We start from the raw sequence: 20,352 nt of genomic DNA on the forward strand, positions 1-20,352 counted from the left end.
TATTTCACGAAGGTCACTCAATGCTTATTACGTTTTTTTTTATTGATCAAAACATGAAACATAATATTAAAGGCCAGTGTGACGCTGCACTCAAGTTTATAACTTATATCAACAGCGCAACACAACAATGCTTTATTTCGTTCCAGTGACATACTTGACAACCGCGATTTTTTCATCATAATGCTGTCAGGTGATGGATATTGTCAGACGACAAATATCCTAAAATATGTAGTAAAATATACTCTTTTATTGTAGATAATATTCAGCGCTTAGATATGTGTACTCTATGTGCCCTCCTCTTCTTGGTTGGTCCCATGTATGATAGCGTGAGTTGTACAGGGAGTTGGGTAATCCTGTTAACAGCAAATAGGATTTGCGTGGCCCTCAGTGCGGACCCTATCCCCTACAATCACCAACTCACGCGGCTACTGTTTAACGTTACCTGTTCGTACGTGTGGACCAAAGTCTCACATCAAGGACACTGGACTGGACACTGATTCCGAAGGTCAAAACAACAGTCTAACACCGGACAATACCTGTTCCTGCTCACGTGAGTTCCCGTGTCATGGTCACACCAGCGGACCGCTAACTTACGATCCAAAGGGCGGTAGTGGCAAAAGTCTTTAGGAGGCGGTGTCACCTCAACTGAGCAGGTATGTTAGACTTTTTAGACCTTTTTAACGCTTTAACAAACTTTTACGAACAAGTTGTATGTAAGGAGTTACGTTTGTGAGTGAAAGACAAGATTCTCATCTTTGGTTTTGTACCTTTTCTGGTTCAAATTCGCGCTGATGTCTGTTTTTTGAAAAGCCGACCATATATATAGCTGTGGGTTCAAAGGTACTAAACTTGACTTAACTGTGCATGGCTGTCATAACAAGAGGGAAAACATTGAAGCTTCTGTTCGTATTACTCTTTATTTAGCTTTTAAACAGAGCCAAGATGACCGTGTGTTGTCTTCTCTGTGTCATCTTTTACTGAAGACTTCATGCGAAGATGGCTTGCCAAAAGGTTTTCGAATATGTGTTAAAATGAATTGGTTTACCGCTTAAAATGTGGCTCGTTGATAATGTTTTGATACTTTCTAGCATTTCGTGTGGTGTGTTTTTGGGTAGGTTTGGGTTCTAGACATACATCGTACCTAGTAGTAAATTTGAAAGGACCCCGTCATACGTCCGTCTGTGCCCTTGCGTGTTGAAGAGGGAATAATCAACTACAGACCTTGAATGTTATGAGAGACTTAGTCTCGCACTGCAGACATTTAGGAAAGTTAACTTGACTTCATGAACCAGCGATCTCCCAGGTAACATGCTATTACAAAGTGTGCTAGAAATTAAAGAAAAAAGTTTTAGGTAGTGTCTAAATCATATCATCCAAGCATTGCATCTATAGGTCAGACTCAGACGTGTCAGTTTGTGGGGCATTTTGCGACCCTTAAGTTTAGTCTCCACATCACAACCAATTAACCCCCTCCCACCCCTTGCCTCGGGTATATTGGAAACCTCTAAGTAGTGTTGGGGACAGGGGCAGAACCACGATGGTCAAATTTGAGCCCAAATATTCCAACCTTTTAATCGAACCGAATCATGTTCGATATGACGTCATTCGAATCGAATCATGTTCGATATGACGTAAATAGAACCGAACGTTCGTTCGATACGGGGTCACCTGCGGTCACGTACCGTAAACCCGCGACTTCAAGCCCGTTTTTACACGACTACCTCCTAACAGTAAAAAATCAAGTTTTTCACAAATATAAACCAATTTCGGGACAGTACATCTATGCCCAGTTTTAAAGTTGATATGTAACATGTAACGAAGCTACTGCCGTTATCTTGTGTGACCTTGACGATCGTAATTGTTGTTTACTGGTATATAAGTTACCCCCTCTACTTACTCACCCTGCCTGACATGCTTGCAAACCTGGTATTTAAACCGCAACAAAAACAAATTCAATTTACCTCAGAAACGGTTTAAATTGTATGCAAGACACAAATCTCGATCTGTGTCGGACGGATTTTTTAAAGATGGCGGCATTCTGGAATTATCGGTCTTTGAAGTTGAAAAAGTGCATTTTTTGGCGAATTTTTCGGCCTTAGCAACACTTTAACTTGGAAATAAAGAAAACTGTCCGACTCAAATCTTAATTTTGTTATACTGTTCTCTAAAATGCAAAAATGAGGGATTTTCTGGAAGATTTGGGGTCGGTTTAAATCAGTTGTTTGGTTATTGACGTCGATTGTTCTAGAATAAGCATTCGACGCTTTGAGAGTGATTTCTCCCACATTTAAGCATTGTAATAAAAACAACAACATTTGAGCTATATGCAGTGCTGATTTTATCACATTTAAACAATGGAGTCCCCGTGAAAATGTTGATTATTGCTTAACAGAATGTTAACCGTTGAGACTGGCTCCACGGAAGCCGCGCGTGGAACCCTGGTAACCTGATACCCCTCCGTAGAATTGGAAACTTTACCATAGAAATTGACCGCCGTGAACTTTGGCTTCACACCGTCACGAAAAGGCCTCAGCCCCGAGTCTGGAGTTCTAGACTACCTGTCTCATAGTCATCTGAGGTCGTGGTTGTTATTTGTTGAAGGGTGTGAAGTATGAGTCTCATATTTGTCTCACCGGGAGGCCCAGCCCAGAGGTCTCTCAGCGATGTGAGGCGGCCATGGAGTAAGCGTTTATAAAATGTGGTCGAGGAGTAGCATTGACGCACTTTCATAGCTCGGAAACCAATTCTATACTGAACTTTGCAGCAGCAAAATAGCTGAATTGGGGTTTTGTACATTGAAACATACCAGACTAAACACAAATCGTGTACCTTTAGTAACCCTCTAACATTTTTCAGATTCTTCCCAGCTTCTCTCATTCCCGTCACGATGAGGAAGATACTGGTTCTACTGTGTGTGATCGGGTTGGCCCTAGCAGGTAGGAACGTACCATGCTTATATTCTGATGTACTTGTGATTTCTGAATAAAGAAATAGTCGATAAAACTAGAATTGTCCGCTATAACTCGTGGACCTGAATATTTGAAAAAAAAATGTTGTCCAATCCGTCATACAATCATCAGTATTGTTCCTCGCAAGACCAAGGCTGTGTAGAGAGTTTCCTTTTTTAATTTTAACGTCGCCTTTTCCCCGCCTGTAGGGCCAATTCCGGAGGCTCGTGAAGACAACGGAAGTGGGTACGAGACTCCGGAAACGGTTTATCCGGACGAGGAGGAAAAACCAGAAAATGACGGATATGACGTCACTCAGCCCGAGAAATCGGACACGGAATCGGATTGGCCATTCGAAGACCCCTGGACATTCGATACGGACTGGGAAATTCCGGGATGGGACGAGGTGGATCCCTACGATCCGGATCAACCGGATTCTGAGAGGCCAATATCCAACTATCCGGAAGAGGCGGGACCAGAGGAAAAAGATCTGTCCTACCCGGAACAGGCCGAGGTTCAAGAACGAGATCCGGATCCCTACTATCCAGATCCGGAAGAGTCCAACCGCGAGGATCCCGGCTTCTACTATCCGGAACAGCCGGATCAAGAGGAGCCAGAACCGGAGTATCCGGAACGAGAAGGTGAGTTGGACGATCATTCATACCTTTCCAATGATTATCCGGGATATTCCGGGGACGTAGTTGCGATATTCAACTGACAATTTTTGTATCTTCCATAAGGATACAAAGAGGATCACGGTGGAAACCAGGCAGCAGAACAGCAGCAACCACGACAGGAAGGCGCTGAAACCATGCCAGGTGAGACAACAAATAGTCAACATTGTTCTCAAAGGAATAGTCCCGAATATGCAAATAATATGCAAATGAGTTAAGGCAGATATCAGTCTAAAACTTAAACTTGCTACGTGGAACTTTGAAGCGTTTCCTTGCCCCTTTTAATCAGTTTTCTTCCAGTGGTTGGGTTTGAAGATGGTGGGTGTTTAACTAACGCCGTCTAGCGGAGAGGGTTGATTATTTCAGGTTGATGTTCCCGTCCCCCTTGCGGCTGTTGTAGGAACTGTAGTTATGTGACGTTATGTGTTGTAGTGGAGGAAGCCGCACAGTACAGACAGCCGGCTCAGGACATCGTGGCAGGCGGCTCACGTCCAGGTCAGAGGTCAAGGCGTCATGCTTTAACAGCAAAAGTGCCTGTAACATCTAAAACTATTGAAGCTTACAGAGTACGCTTTTTAATGGGACTTTAAAGAGCAGATTTTGCCTTTATCTGCAAGTCAACTAGACAACGCTTTATGGCACAATTAAACCAACTTGTAAAAACCATGTTTACAAGTGTTTAAATGAAAATATAGCAAATTGATAATTGGGGTTTTCCATATAAACCTGCTTACGTTTCAATTTCTATCAGACACCTTCCTCAGTAGTTCAGTACTCCAGTCAGAAGCGCTGAGGAAGGTGTCTGATAGACATCGAAACATCAGCAGATGAGAGTCTATATCCGTTGTGTTAAAATAAAAACCCGATATCCTATGTTTTGCCAACCGGATGAACTTATATTCGGAATTCCAACGGCCAAAAATTTTGTTCTATATCAACAGGAGTCCACCCGTGGTACCAGGACCCGGCGCCCAACTACCAGCAGTACAACTACGACCGTCAGCTGTACCAGTACTACAACGCGCACTACTACCCTCCCGAGGGGCAGATACACTACGGCTCGGAGGGGCAGTACTACCAGAACCCCTGGGCTTACGACCAGCACTACCTATCCAACCCGGACGGCTCCTGGGTCTTCAACCCCTTCTACAACCCAGACGGGGACTACCTCAAGAAGAAGTAGTAGCCGCGAGAAGAAATGTGCTCCTGAAAAAAAAATCATTCTAAATTTCGCGCGATCAGATATCATTTGGTTGAAGAAGTAGCTCTGAGAAGAAATGTGCTCCTGAAAAAAACATTCACGCTGACTTTCGCGCGATCTGTATTATTTGCTTGCTCTCCATGAAGATTTCGACGTGACCAATGGCAACACTTTGATTTCACCCCACACTTCAATTGTCATCCTTTCAAACCTAAACAAACCTAAACCTGGGTTCTAGAGCTGGACCAAGACGAACCTGCTTGCAGTTACACACTGCAAGAACAAGTTCGTTCAGAGACTAGCAACACTGTCATCATTCCATCCCAACCCAGCTAAGCCATTGTTACCTCAACAATCAGTGTTTAAACATATGCTACAGTCAAGGAGGTTCTTGCTTCAGTCAGACCAATGCTAACACAGCCCAAGTAAAGGCATTGTTTATCCATGTTTAACCACCTGGTACACCCGGACCAATACCAACATACTATAAGCTGCTGAAACCCCAGAACCTACAGCTGAACTACACCAAACAACTACTCACTGACACAAAACGATCCATACAAACAGGCCTTTTAGCTTCCGAAAATAATTTCATCAGGTTGTTACAACGTATGGTATTGGGGTTTTCTTTACACACAACTTGTACGGTATGTCTGTCAGACATCTCCTCAGAGCTTCTGAGTGGAGTACCGCTTTCCGCCGCTGTATGTCGCCCTTAGCTCTGTCAGACGACCCACTGGTTTCCCTTGTCTCCCACTCCAGTGCCTCCCGACCTACCCGCCGCCCATCCCGCTACCTACCACCCCAGCCAACCCGCTCCCGACCCCGGCAGCGACGACTACCCTGACTACACCGACACCGATGTACTTGTGTATTACACGTACCATAGCGTCGACACCTCACGCCTACATCCTTACCAGAACGTACCACAACATTACAACAACGCGGCCTATGCGCGCGCGGGGTATAGTCCGTACGACCCCCGTAACTACTGGATACAACATACCGACGGCTCGTATAGTGTCAACCCGTACTATCACGACTATAGTGATGATAGACCTTCTTACTTGTAGTAATCATGACTTTTATCAACATGATGGTTCGCTAAAGAGCTCGTATAATGGGCACGCACTGTCGTCACTATACTCGCGACTATAGTGATGGGCAATAGGCTATATGGACTATAGGCTCGTATAGTGTCAACCCGTACTATCACGATTATAGTGATGACAGGCCTCCTTACTTGTAGGAATCATGACTTTTATAAACATGATGGTTGCTTAAGTGTTCGAATAGTGTCAACCCGTAATATCACGACTATATTAGTGATGACAGGCCTCCTTACTACTTGTAGAAGTCATGGCTTTTATGAACAAATGTTCGCTTAAATAGTTAATTTGTTGGTATATATTATATTACGCCTAGTACTATGTTCAATAGTGGCTGCATGAAGGAGGCCATATGTGTGTGCACGTAGTATCTTCATTACTTGAGTAACGTTAATTGCTTCGCTTTACTTTGGTCTAAAGTAAGGTCATTTGCTGTGCAAAAATACAACTACATCATATCGTAAAGTTGTGGAACTATCATTGTGTCTTTAATATTACTATACCCTCGCGTCATTTTAAGGTTAAAAATCTTCACGTTATGATGCCGAATTCCACAGTGAAAGTCAACAGTCAAAGAATCAGTGACACAAAATGTTCCACCTCAGTTTTATTCCTTAAGTGCATCAGCTTCTACAGACACCACATTTGACTGTCACTCTAGTAGACAGACTAAAACACCATATACAGTAGTTGTTTAGTTATAGGTAGACAGTAAGTAGGAAAACACAAGCAGACCCGTGCCATTGGTCAAATTGGTAGCTTTGACTAACAGGTTGACTATATTGGAACAATGGCGAGTATTACTGTGTCTAATTAATGAAAGCTAAGAGAATGATTGTTTATATGAATTTTTGACCGGTTGGCTGCTACCGGAATGTTTGCAAAGGATGCATTGTTTATGCAATGTTTATATTGGGAGCATGCTATAAGGATCTAAGGAATGACACGTTTGACCCAGTGTTGACGTCAAAGAAGCCACGTAACAAGCTTCACTGGGTCAGTCTACTGAGGAAGACCAGAGTGTCTGGTCAAAAGCTCTAGGTGAGAGATTTCTTTGTGTTGGATCAAAAGTTTTAACTTTAAACAGATCTAAGGAATGAATGGGTGCAAAGGTCCATTCTGGCTGAGGGTGCACTTGCAGCCCGATGGGACCTGTATGTTGTGCTGCTCCCATCTTGGCTGGTAGTCGTTGCCAGTGTTCCTCAGGACCTTAACGGTCATGTACTGCTGGTCGCATACTCCAAAATCTGATCAACAGAAAGTACATGTATTTTAGTTAGTAAGCTACGAAGGCCCATAGGTACACTTAGCATTTTTTATTCCACTTTGTATTTTCTATGGGTACTTTGTATTTTCTATGGGTACTTTGTATTTTCTATGGGTACTTTGTATTTTCTATGGGTACTTTGTATTTTCTATGGGTACTTTGTATTTTCTATGGGTACTTTGTATTTTATATGGGTACTTTGTATTTTCTATGGGTACTTTGTATTTTCTATGGGTACTTTGTATTTTCTATGGGTACTTGTTTTTTTCTGTGTGTACTTCGCGAAGTTTTTTTGGTGGCTGGCGAAGCGACATTCATTTTGCTTTGATGTGGATGCTCCCATTTTTATTATGGGCGGTATATTTCTGTTTACCATTCCAGGCAACTAAATTTATTTTGAACCTATTAAAACATAATATACTTTACACTTTAAGAAAATTTTGTTTGCTTTGCATGCAATGTTCCACACGTTTATTAATTAGGAGTATCAAATAGTGATTATTACATCCTGGCATAGATTATGTTAATGTAGACACAGGACCATACTATTTTCGGGGGTGCTAGGACATATTGTTCAGACTTCCGTCAACATTTCCGTAGCGATATATGGTAAATCACTTCCTCGCTGAATGTAAATTACTCCTTTGTATTAAAAAAGCCCGTAATCTAAAGCGAGGGTTCATTGCCAATGTTGGGAAAAAATTGCATTGCGGTTTGCTGCCCTCCTACCAACCGCGAACGTTCATCACATGCAGTTTACGCAGGAAATATGGACAATATGCCGTTTCAGTAAATAACCTGACATCTAAAATTGTTGAAATATTCACAGAAACTCAAATTACACTCTAGGTTGACCGTCTAATCGTGTGGTAAGCTACATGTGTGCTGTAGTGACATGAATTGGCACTTTTGTGGGGAGGGGGGCGTCCCAACAAAGGTCAACGACCTCCATGGCTTACGGCCTATGTTTCACGCTTTTGCACTTCATAAATGAACAATTTTAGATGTCAGGTTATTTACTGAAACGGCATATTGTCCACATTTCCTGCGTAAACTGCATGTGATGAACGTTCGCGGTTGGTAGGAGGGCAGCAAACCGCAATGCAATTTTGGTAGGAGGGCAGCAAACCGCAATGCAATTTTTTCCCAACATTGGCAATGAACCCTCGCTTTAGATTACGGGCTTTTTTTAATACAAAGGAGTAATTTACATTCAGCGAGGAAGTGATTTGCCATATATCGCTACGGAAATGTTGACGGAAGTCTGAACAATATGTCCTAGCACCCCCGAAAATAGTATGGTCCTGTGTCTACATTAACATAATCTATGCCAGGATGTAATAATCACTATTTGATACTCCTAATTAATAAACGTGTGGAACATTGCATGCAAAACAAACAAAATTTTCTTAAAGTGTAAAGTATATTATGTTTTAATAGGCTCAAAATAAATTTAGTTGCCTGGAATGGTAAACAGAAATATACCGCCCATAATAAAAATGGGAGCATCCACATCAAAGCAAAATGAATGTCGCTTCGCCAGCTACCAAAAAAACTTCGCGAAGTACACACAGAAAAAAACAAGTACCCATAGAAAAAATAGTTAAAAAACCTCCTGTCTCTCTTGTCTAGTTTTCACTCCTTTTTGATTTTGTTATACCCCAATTAAAAACGGGTACCCATAGAAAATACAAAGTACCCATAGAAAATACAAAGTACCCATAGAAAATACAAAGTACCCATAGAAAATACAAAGTACCCACAGAAAATACAAAGTACCCATAGAAAATACAAAGTACCCATAGAAAATACAAAGTACCCATAGAAAATACAAAGTACCCATAGAAAATACAAAGTACCCATAGAAAATACAAAGTACCCATAGAAAATACAAAGTACCCATAGAAAATACAAAGTGGAATAAAAATGCTAAGTGTACCTATGGGCCTTCCTAGTAAGCAGTTTAAACACGCTGTATACAAGGCGGTGGGAATTTTCGTATGTCAGGTTCACCCAACTAATGATAGAGGGTGATATCACAACACCAGTTACCATGGTGACAGCCGTCTGGTTCAAGTCTACCTCTGCAGTCAAAGTGTTTTTTCTAGAATGGACCAGTATCAACGTACTGATTGCTTTATTATTGTTGCCGTACATTGTACCTTGTGCAACTGTCTAGAAATACATTTCATTCCTTCATTTCTTCCTTCCTTCATTCATTTCTTCCTTCATTCCTTCATTCATTCATTCATTCATTCATTCATCCATCCATTCATTCATTAATTCATTCATTCACAGTGTTGTTTGGAACTGAAGAAGAAGAAACGGAACAAAAACAACGTCTTCTGCGAAGGTAAACATAATTGGGGACCTACTGTTCAGGCATTTCTGGGCCTGGCATTTTCGCTCGTTCAGCATAGAAGGAAAGTACTCTGGTGGTAGTTGGCGGATGAAAAAACACTCCTGGCAGAGCGGGACCATGCCGTTGGTTCCCTCTGTACAACTGTTCAATGGGTAGGAATTGCCGATCTCTGTGCGTAAAGAAAAGAAATACTAGAAAGCAGGGACTGCCCCTGACTAGAAAGGTAACATTAGCAAAGAAAATGCATAATGTTTACCTTCACATATGGTCTGCTCTGTTAATTTTTACTCAAACAAACAAACAAACAAACAAACAAACAAACAAACAAACACACTCACATATATGGTGACAGGAGTCTAAATGCCTCCTACTATGAAATTGCAACATGATGTAACTAACACCAGTTACCTTATTTGTTTGGAGAAGAACAGGAAGAAGAAACAGAGCGAAAACAATCTGTTTTCCTTCTGTGAAGGTTCACATAATGCTGTTTCAACTCACTTGAGAAAAAAAAACGTGCAAAAACACCCTAAAAATACCCCAAAACCCAAACCTCTGCTTGGAAAATAATATAGTTGCTCTCCAAATGACTTACGGCGCTTTGTCTCCTCTACCTCACCCGTCTGCTCAACTCCCGCGAGATTCTGCGAGAAAAAGGAGAAGCCAAAGTTTATGGGCGTTGTCAGCGGATGACATAAGGTGATTTATGAGTTCCCATCTCCAATGTTTTAATCATTGTGACGACAACAGTGCAAACTAAAAAAAAAAAACTTACCTCGTCGTTCTCTGCCTCATTCTTCAGCGAATTCTCTGGAAAAAATGGTATTCTCGTCATTTTGACTGTTCTTTAAACGTTTAATAAGAGCAAAAGATCAGTTTGAAGGTCGTTCAATGACACCATGAAGGTTACAGGGTCCTTGGTGACGTCAAGCAGACCAGTCTAACTGCATAATTTTGCCCCCTGAAACGTGCGCCTGCTACACCCGCGGGGGACAATTAGGCGCTATGACTTGTACTGCTGTCTACCACAGCACAGACATAATCTGCTACATAAAATTAAAGGTCCGAGTTTCTGTACCCAGTAATTGACTTTTTTTATATAATTTGCGAATCAATCGCAACTGAATTTTCATCTGAGTCGAGTGAGGAAATTGGTATGAAGCGTGTTTTCCAAGTCGACACAACAGTGGGGCGGGGCATTCGAACCCAAAACCTTCAGATTTTGCGTCAACAAACTTAACCACAAGTTATTAAGAAAAAGAAGCAGAATTACCGTGATATTCCACCAGCTCAGCCAGTTCCCTGGCGTCCTTCTTGAGCAGTTCCAGAAGACTTTTGTGCTGCTGCCCTGGAGCCGCAGTGACGGTCCCGAACAGGAGGGCGGTAACGCACAACACCTGGACAGAACGTCAGGAAAAACTCAAGAAAACCGTCTTATATATCTTTGCGTACACTGTTACTTGCCCATTTCACGAAAGACATATATGACAATGTCGTGTATTGGAGCTTCGTATTTTAAATCTCGGGCGAGAAAGAAATTGTGACCTTGGACGGATCTTAAATTTAAAATGAAGACAAGCCAGGGAGACTGTAGCAGCCGATTCACGCAAAAGTAACTGTCGCCGGTCCCTAGCATATATCCTACATGTAAGTACGATATCCTGCAACAAGACGACACGAACTTTGAGAAAAAAACAGGACAAAAACATGAAATTATAGATACCAGAAGCTGCATGGTTTGTTGCTGACGGTCCAGACTGCACCAGTGCCAAATACCACTGCAGTCGTTTCTAACTCTGTAAAAATGTGGTAGAACAGCTTTCTATTGTCCTTGATGTCAGTAGGGTCAGTTTGGGGCAAGGTTTGCTATCGCAGAGATAGTCTAGTTTAGAGATTCAAACATATACTAAAGAGTGTTTAAATGATTGTTTAATTAGTAAAGAAACATAATTTGTATAAAAGAACGTTAGCACCTTACTTATAGTGGAAACTTAGTGACCCGAATGTCCGTTCTAAGAGTTTTGACCTTGCAAAAAGTTGTCTTACCAATGGGCGTTACCAAGGTCAAATCAGCTATTAGGCAAGGCTGACTTGATATTATGGATAACATTCACGCATCCATTTTGAAAAGAAAATCCTTTCAAGAAATCTTTACAAAACCTTCAGTTATGCTATCAACAAGCTGGAGCTTTGAGTTCCCGTGTTTGAGGAGAGTCATTAGTAATAGTACACCAATATCGTCTGAAAGTAGGCGTTACCTCAGTAACTACATTCAAACTTCCCGCCAAACTTGCTGACCAATGGGAGCCCTCCATCATCCACTTGACCTTTGTCCCCAGGGTCCTCACCAGAACAAGATGGCGGCCGAGTTTTGAAAAAGTGCTGGTTCCTTTGGGTTTTCATCGCGTCTTTTTAGGATCCTAAAAAGGTAGGTTCCACCCATTTTGTCAAGTATTCAAATCCACATTCCGTGTATACGATCTGGTTAACCCAATCGGGTTGAAGTCGTGTCATTTGAGGTCAAATCGTTGATCCGCGGAGAGGTAGTACCAAGTCAGCTGACTTCCCGCACTGCAGTGCAAAAATTCATCGTCATATTGGCTACACTAGCAAGATCAGCCGACAAGAAAATTGGATCCAAAACCGCGATATTTTACGCCATTTCTTACGTATCTTTAGTGTCATGTAATCACGTATCTGCTACAGGCTCCATAATAGTCTCTAGAAGGGGTTAAAATAGGTTGAAATCCGGTCGTAGAAAATGTTGCAGACGACACACCGCCCCCCTCCCCCTTGCTATATGACCTGACGGTCAGACGATGGGCGGTGCAGTGGCGGGCGGCGCGTAGGCGGGAGTCCTGCCGGCCTTCACATGGTTCTAACAACCCTCACACTGCGCCCTGGCGGTGACTCACGCGAAAAACTAACAAAACTCATGCTGAAGGCACGGATTGATCTGCCGAAAATATGGGTCATAATTTGGAAGGGGTGTGTATGTGTGTGTGTGTGTGTGTGTGACACCTCAAGCTAGCTGCACACACCCCCAGTTACCTTGAGGATACCTTGAGGATGTTCTGATAAAGGCACCCAAAGCGATTTTAGGACAGTAAAATTGCTGGTGACTCACGCGAAAAACTAACAAAACTCATGCTGAAGGCACGGATTGATCAAGATCTCTTCTGCCGAAAATATGGGTCATAATTTGGAAGGGGTGTGTATGTGTGTGTGTGACACCCCAAGCTAGCTGCATACACCCTCAGTTCTGATATTATTAAAAGGCACCAAACGCGATTTTAGGACAGTGAAACTGCTGGTGACTCACGCGAAAAACCAACAAAACTCATGCTGAAGGCACGGATTGATCAAGATCTCTTCTCCCGAAAATATATGGGTCATTGGGAGGGGTGTGTATGTGTGTTGTATGTGTGACACCCCAAGCTAGCTACATACACCTTCAGTCCTGAGTGTTAATTTAAAAAGTTAAGGCACCCAAAGTTATTTCAGGGCAGTAAAACTGCCAGTGACTCACGCAAAAAACTAACAAAACTCATGCTGAAGGCACGGTTTGATCAAGATCTCTTCTCCCCCAATACTATGGGAGGGGTGTGTGTGTGACATCCCAAGCTAAATTAAATGCACCCAAAAAGCTTTCAGGCCAGTAAAACTGGATTTTCAAGATCAAAAACTCAGATCCGATAAAGTTCAGGGAGGTATCCTCCCAGCATTTAAGGACTCTGCAATAACTGCACAGTACACTATAGAACCACATCCTGGGCATTTGACCCCAACTAAAGGGAAGGGTGTTGCCCAGTATTTATCCAGATCCAGATTGTTCAATGTGTTATCCTGATCATCATGTGCAAATGTTGACACTATGGCATGGCGTGTTCTAACACTTAGGTGTTGTAGTAAGATAAATTACAGAAGGATAGAATTAGGAATCTCGAGGTGGCACGTTGAGCACTTTGAAATATTGATTTATTGAGGAAAGATATTGATCAGGTGTTTGGTATTCGCTTACGTATGGACAACACTCAACAGCGATGTCTATATTTTGGGGAGGGATGCTATATTACATTTATTTCTTATTTTATTCACATAGTTCAGGGCTCGAAATTAACATTGTCCCAGTGTCAAATGACACTAAATTTTCAGCTTGGGACAATTCAAATTACGTTTCGGGACAATTTTGGGGCAATTGAAAAATTCTCATCTGAGACTGTCCACGTCATTTAGGAACGTGATCCATCCATCCTGCTGCGGGCTGACGGCAGCCCATAATACTCTGACAAACATTTAAATTTGACCAATCGGGGATTCCAAATGTTGCATGGGGAGGGGGGTGTTGAAGATGGTGCTGCGCCCATGATACTACATGTATCATGTATTTTCCTAAAGTGGGAAAAATGATATTTACTGTACGTCTAATATTAGACTTCAAGTTGTACAAAATTGAAATTGAGTTGTGTATTGTTGTCATGAACTTATTTCCTGAAAAGCAGGCTGGGACAGTCCATCTTCAGTTCGGGACAATTGAAATCTATTTTTGGGACAGTTCTGGGACAATTGTAAAAAAAGTTAATTTCGAGGCCTGTAGTTTATGAGCATTAGATATAGCAAGCACAAATAAAATAATAAATACGATCTTTTGCTCAAGAACATGCAAAATACAGGTTGAAATAACAAGAACAAAATGTGTAACGAACATTAAATAAAAGTGGCTGGCACACCAATAAACTTAAGATAAATTAATATGATAAATAAGATTTCATACGTGTATAAAAAAGCAGACCTGATAATGGTTCCAATTGCATCATGGGTGATATGTCAAAGTTGAAGTAAACATGTCTGACTATGCTTTATAATTATATATCCAAACCTGTTTTGTTTATGTCTTGGGGGCATATTACTCACAATGCACACTACTGTGTATGTGCAATTCAAACTCTAAATACAGTTTGCAGTCGAAACAATTCTGTAATACATTAGTATTAAAATTGGAATGCATATTGACATTGTCATGATTGTACATGTAGGGTGTAGAGGTCACTATGAAAATCAAACCACTGCAAACATTTTATGACTTACTGTATACAATGTACTATAATGTATGGACTGTGAAAGAGTGCTAGATCCAAGAGGTAAAAATATATGTCACTGAACATTGTACTACAATTTTCCCTCATACATGTACTATGAAAAAGTAACACAGAATCTGGCAGGTGGCACTTAATACCAGTCAGTTAATTGGTACATTTATATTCAATCCATCTATGTTGCATGTCAGTATGTTAGTTACTAAGTGGAACATTTGCCACTAATGGAATGTTCAGGGCGTTGGCCAAAGTGGAATGAAGCCAAGTTGCAAAATTTTGTTAGTCACGAAAGACTGCTGGTGGAATTAAGTACACCTTTTATCTATCATACACTCATTCATGCTCCAATAGCATGTATGAATTGGTGCACAGTTTTTCTAACCTTGCTACATTCTCAGGGCTCACAATACAAACAATGTACTTGCATGCAGCATGCAATTTGTGGAAAATTGTCTAGATTAGAATTTGTAGGTTGGAAAATTAGGCTGTATATTATGGGTTGCAGTCAAGTAGTGGAGAAGTTTAAGCTAGATAGCATTAGAAATACGTTAAAGAACCCACTGCACTTATCGAAAAGAGTAGGGGACCTTACTGGTGTGAGTGGTTTAAACCTTACAGTCCGGTCTTACGCAGCTTGTAATGTGCGTACAAAACTGGTGTGTTATGCCTAAAGGTGGTTTACCGGTTATGCGAAACAAACAAACAAACAAACAAATACCCGTGCAGCCTGCAATATCACAGGAAGAAAAATTAAGCAACCTGCAATTCTGCAGAAAAAAAATCAGGGTAGGGTTTAAGTTGACCGTTTAACAGTATTGGCCTACTAATTAATATAACTTTCTAATAAAATTAATATACAAATAATTTTGCATGTTACTATTTTTCAAACTGAATGTAAAATGTTTGTCAACATGCAATGTTGTATATATAGGTCCACACTTTAATGTGTATTTTGCAGAAAGTATTTCCGAATTGCAGAACAAAATTTTGACATTTTGCAATATTGCAGAATGCTGAGAAAAAGTATTTCTACCACTGCTAGAAGTCTTGGTCCATGTTTGTTTTGTTGAGCTTTTGTTTACTCAGAAAATACTGAACAGGCCTGCTGGCCACTGTTCATTGAGGTCACAGGGAAGAGGTCAGGGTCAGACAAATAATACAGGTTACAGGATAATTATATAGCAAGATTTCATACTACATATGTACGTAGCTATATTGTAGAACTTTCAATATTGTTGTCATAATCTCTCACTGTCACTCAGTGACAATGATATAAAAAATAGGCCTACTGTAGACTCTTATCCAAAGCCATAATTACAGTGTTACATTTTCTTATTGCAAAAAAAACAAAACAAAAAAACAAGCAAACACTGCAAACATTTTAAGATTAACAGTGTCCTCTTAATTACGCCTGAGTCTTTAAGTGTTATGAAAAGGTTGTGTTGAAAGAGATCTCTTGTAAAATCCTGTCACATAAGCCAAAAGGTCATGCCTTACTGGTATCTCATACAGATCATGTTGTACATAAGCTCATGGGATAAGGCAGACATCCTAATAATCCAATTAACTGGTAGGAAGTAAGGCTGTTTACAGTAATTTGAGGCTTATAAATTATTCAAATACAGTATGAGTTACACTATATCTTGGCTTGTCTTATAATTGTACAATATGATATAAGTTGTGCAAATTATACCAGTTATAGATTATACAATTGTATAGATTATACAATTGTACCAATTAGGTTTCGATACTAAACATAAATCATTCTAAATCGTACTACATTGTATATATATATAGTACTGTGTAAAAATAGAAGTGGTTGTTATAAGGTGCTCTTGTACCTGTGTGTTACGATGTGTATAATATGTTCTATACTTGAGAAGTGGCCCTTATGTGCATGGAGCTGCTATTTGCCATAAAGAGAACAGGTACTCAAAGTGTCAAATCAGAAACTCGAACGCAGAGTATACTTTAGAGTCATATATCAAAACCTTAGTGTTTCAAAACGTGAATTAAACTTGAAGCAAATATATATATAGGTGGGGATTCAAATGAAAAAGGGAGAGATGTGACATGTGAGCTAACACTGGTACTAAGGATACATTGGTATTGTGCATATGGAGCCCTTACTTTAGATTGTTTACATTTGGTGTCACTTACACATAGGTCACATTAGCTTGTGCATACTTAACCCACTCCTTGGTAATGTAGCTTTGCGGTACCAAATATAGAAGGGATGCCACGTGTGTGTATGTTACACAGCTGAGCTAGAGAGGGTTCAGAAAAATACTTATTAGAAACTATGAATTATTAACTAACTATTTTCTCAATAAATCAGTTCTAATCTCTTAATCTGAGGTCATTAGTCAACCTGTCAAGAAGACTATGTTTAACTTCTCTATGGTGTTTGTTGGTTTAGATATGTTTTGCCAAAAAACAGTTACTCAAGCAACTGGATATGATTTTGAAAATGTTGCTTTAGTAACTGTTTTTTGGCATATCGTATTACCTGGATGTCTAACCTTCATCGACGTAGATATGTTTTGGTTTGTAAACGTAATAACTTTAAGCCATTGTAAAATTCGTGCATTTTTTGGTCTGTGGGTTAGGTCTTTTTCCATGTTAAGATGCCCAACATATCCTAAAAGTTTAACATTTCACATTACTGGTAGCTACTGATATCATTGATATAATTTTAATAAATGCACGTGTATGATTATCAGATACTTAACCCAAATCGAACAGTGTCATATCTTCAGTAGTGAAATAGCAATATTTTTAATGCCACCTAGCAGTTATTGCAATATTGCCGTATTCTGGAAAGGCCTCTATTGTAGCTTACTTATTCCTGTGTGGTATGTGGGGAATGCTTTTTAATTAAGGGTTGGATGAATGGGCATGTTACCTGCTTTCCCTTTGGGGGATCTGGGCTAATTAGGTGAGCACTTTTACATTCGCAGCTACTAGTAAGGGAGGGTCAAAAATTTATTACATTGAGAATACATTGTAAACTGTAGGTAAAATGTGTTAATCTGGTGTTTTCCTATCAAAAGTACACAAAACAATCTAGTAGAGCAGCATTCTTAAGATTATATATTGTAAACTGTTTGAAATTTGTAAGATTCTTGAGATTTCACCAAGGCATATCTTGATCAAAAAGATACATGCATAATGAATGACTACTGAACATTTATGTTTCCACAAGTTTTTCTTTTCTAAGCAAGCTCGATATCCAAGAAATGGACTTTGAAATGTAGTTAAGCTACTCCCTGAATAGTTTCATCAGGTTGGTAAGCTTGGTAACAAACTTTGCCCTGAGAAAGGTGACAGACGGTCACCAAAACGTCGGCTTAATTAGGTTTAAACACTTTGTTGTGCACAAAGAACTTTGTTATGTAGTTATACTACTGTAAGGTATTAGGTTAATCTCTAAGCAGATGTTTACTGGAACATTTTCTGAGTGACTGCCAGGGTTTTTTGACAGACTGGATGTCTAACGTTCCGATCTTCCATGCTAAAAACATCTTTGTTTGTTTGTTTGGTATAACATGTAATTTAGTACTAGTGTAAACTGCCTTTAGGTGACCGTGTAACACACCCGTTTTATGCAGTAAAACTGGTACAAGCTGCATAAGACTGGACTGTATGTAAGGTCTGGTCCACTCACACTGGGATGGACCCCTGCTCTTTTTGAAAAGTGTTTTAGGAAATATTTTCCTCAAATTGTGGCCTCCATATTTATGTACGATCCAAGAAGACATCTCAGACCAAAGCTAGGCACTGACATTTCTACCTGAGCCGAGTGAGGAAATATGTGTAAAATACCTTTCCCAAGGACACAACCCTCGGCCTGCATGCCAAGGATTCAAACCCAGAACCTTTAGATTCTAAGTCAACAACTCTAACCACAAGACCACATTGTCATAAGGTTTTTATAGTCTGAACGGAAGGGAGCGTGCACGCCAAGAAATTACCCCACCCCATACTCACTGTTACTGTTTTGCATCTTAACAATTTTGTGGAGACAGTCTTACATTTTGGGTCAGTACTGAAATTTCTTGTTCTGACTTTGCAGGCATCAGTATGGTGGCGTCCTGATTGTTGCTGATGCTGATTTCCTGTCTTTAACACCATGGAAGCTGCCGCTAAGAAGTCTGTGGAGGCTACCAGGTCAACCGAGGTCAGTCTTTATGTATAATGATTACAGCCGTGGAATACATACATATATATAAATGATATGAAGTTCATCTGTGTTGGTAGTTACATGTTTAAAGTTAAAACTTTTGTTTTGTATGACATCCTCTTCTGTTAAATTTTCATTTGCCTGTAAGTTGAAACTCAAATTTGACGAATGAAAGAAAATTGACTCAATAAAAAGAGAATGCTGCACTTTGCAAAAGAGCCCCCTGGCACTTGGGAGAAAACTGCATCTAACTCATTTCTCAAGCAGGTGTGTGTGTATGTGTTGTAGTTACAACTTACAGTGTGTGCAATCAGTTGAGTGTGTGTTTGTGTGTCTGTGCATGTGTGCGTGCGTGCATGCGTGTGTGTGTTTATGTGTATATTTCTATGTGTGATTGTGTATTTCTTTGCAATCTGTTCAGAACTTAGAATAATCAACAAGGTATATTAAAAAGTTTTAAGATTATTCCATGTAATTACAATAGTGTTCAATCAACTCAGGGCTTATCTGTCACAAATGGCAACCCCCTCCCTACCCCAGCACATTTATAGTATGGATACAGACCTTGGAAGGACCTTCACCTTAATTTACTAATGATATATCTTCCATCAGTCTCACCTTGAAGTTTATACTGTCATATTACTACATGTATTAGCATAGTACGATTTTATACTGAATTATAGTTTGATTAGTACTAGTAATAAGATCCTTTGCCTAGCAAATCTTGCCATTTCAAAGATTTACTCATACATGCTGAAGACAAAATTATGCCTTGTCTTAATTTAACCCTTACTTTTCCCATTAGATACTACTAGTCACATGTTTTGTACCTTGAACATTATGCATAAGTGCTGTTAATAATCCCATCTTATGGGGTTTAGCAGTAGTAGAAGAAGCAGAAAAAGAAAAAATGGAAAAAAAACTTGCATGCTCAGCCCAGCCCTGTCTCCCTGTGCGGTTGGTCTGATATTACGCTCCATGTCCTGACATTTCATTGTGGCAATTTGGAAAGGTCAGACCCATCGCTGCCCCATTTCATCCAATCACGGCCAGGTACTTTATTAGACCGTACCCAGGGCTCCAAATATATGTATTGTAGGGCTCCAAATACATGTACTGCTGGGCTCCAAATACTTTTTCAGTGTTACTAGAGATACCCATCTGCAGTCTGCATTTTGCAGAGACAATTGTTCAATATTGCAGAAGAAAATTTAAGCAACCTGCAATTTTGCAGACTGAAAAAAATCAAAGAGCTTTTTTGTTTACTACCGAGTCTATAATATACATTTAAGTAATTTTGCACAAATTTTTCAAATATTAACATGCAATTTTGTATTTAGATTTACTGTACTTTTCTGTGCCATGTAATTATGTCATTTTAATGTAATAATTGTGTTTGACTTTGAGCCTTAGAAGACAGGTTTCGAAAATGAAATGAAATGATAGAATCTCAGTTGCCCTTCCCTTCTGTCCTTCACCCCACATTGTATATCTGTCTCTTTATTCACTGTT

General features: G+C 40.1%; 2 protein-coding genes and 1 long non-coding RNA gene across 3 annotated transcripts in view; 2 read left to right on the plus strand and 1 right to left on the minus strand.

Annotated features, from left to right (window-relative positions):
- The first annotated feature begins 565 nt into the window (after positions 1-565).
- LOC109461922 (cytochrome c1-like) lies at positions 566-6,374 on the plus strand. Its single transcript, XM_019758402.1, has 6 exons — positions 566-653; positions 2,857-2,936; positions 3,158-3,589; positions 3,689-3,766; positions 4,055-4,132; positions 5,586-6,374. Exons 2-6 carry the CDS (start codon positions 2,888-2,890, stop codon positions 5,894-5,896), a joined length of 948 nt encoding a protein of 315 aa, XP_019613961.1. The 5' UTR covers positions 566-653; positions 2,857-2,887; the 3' UTR covers positions 5,897-6,374.
- A 160-nt stretch (positions 6,375-6,534) lies between these two features.
- LOC109461879 (uncharacterized protein T16H12.9-like) lies at positions 6,535-11,344 on the minus strand. Its single transcript, XM_019758349.1, has 6 exons — positions 11,285-11,344; positions 10,835-10,958; positions 10,337-10,371; positions 10,157-10,205; positions 9,575-9,730; positions 6,535-7,179 (listed from the first exon to the last, which is right to left on the minus strand). The coding sequence occupies exons 1-6, from the start codon at positions 11,294-11,296 to the stop codon at positions 7,022-7,024; spliced, it is 534 nt and encodes a 177-aa protein (XP_019613908.1). The 5' UTR covers positions 11,297-11,344; the 3' UTR covers positions 6,535-7,021.
- A 552-nt stretch (positions 11,345-11,896) lies between these two features.
- Positions 11,897-20,352, plus strand: part of LOC109461906 — a 34,900-nt gene continuing 26,444 nt past the window's right edge. Inside the window, exons 1-2 of the long non-coding RNA XR_002139720.1 lie at positions 11,897-11,989; positions 18,733-18,837. This is a non-coding gene — a long non-coding RNA (uncharacterized LOC109461906). The remainder of the gene's footprint in view (positions 11,990-18,732; positions 18,838-20,352) is intronic.

The sequence above is a fragment of the Branchiostoma belcheri genome, unplaced genomic scaffold (assembly GCF_001625305.1).
Source record: "Branchiostoma belcheri isolate BF01 breed outbred unplaced genomic scaffold, Haploidv18h27 scaffold97, whole genome shotgun sequence".
NCBI lineage: Eukaryota > Metazoa > Chordata > Leptocardii > Amphioxiformes > Branchiostomatidae > Branchiostoma > Branchiostoma belcheri.

Excerpts from the sequence above, each read along its gene's own strand:
- LOC109461922 (XM_019758402.1), top strand. The coding sequence starts at position 2,888 with ATGAGGAAGATACTGGTTCTACTGTGTGTGATCGGGTTGGCCCTAGCA. Across the intron at positions 3,767-4,054 it reads AGGCGCTGAAACCATGCCAG|TGGAGGAAGCCGCACAGTAC; the intron begins GTGAGACAACAA and ends TATGTGTTGTAG. Across the intron at positions 4,133-5,585 it reads TCCAGGTCAGAGGTCAAGGC|TGCCTCCCGACCTACCCGCC; the intron begins GTCATGCTTTAA and ends CTCCCACTCCAG.
- LOC109461879 (XM_019758349.1), bottom strand. Across the intron at positions 10,372-10,834 it reads TGAGCTGGTGGAATATCACG|AGAATTCGCTGAAGAATGAG; the intron begins GTAATTCTGCTT and ends CATTTTTTCCAG. Across the intron at positions 10,206-10,336 it reads ATGAGGCAGAGAACGACGAG|AATCTCGCGGGAGTTGAGCA; the intron begins GTAAGTTTTTTT and ends TTTTTCTCGCAG.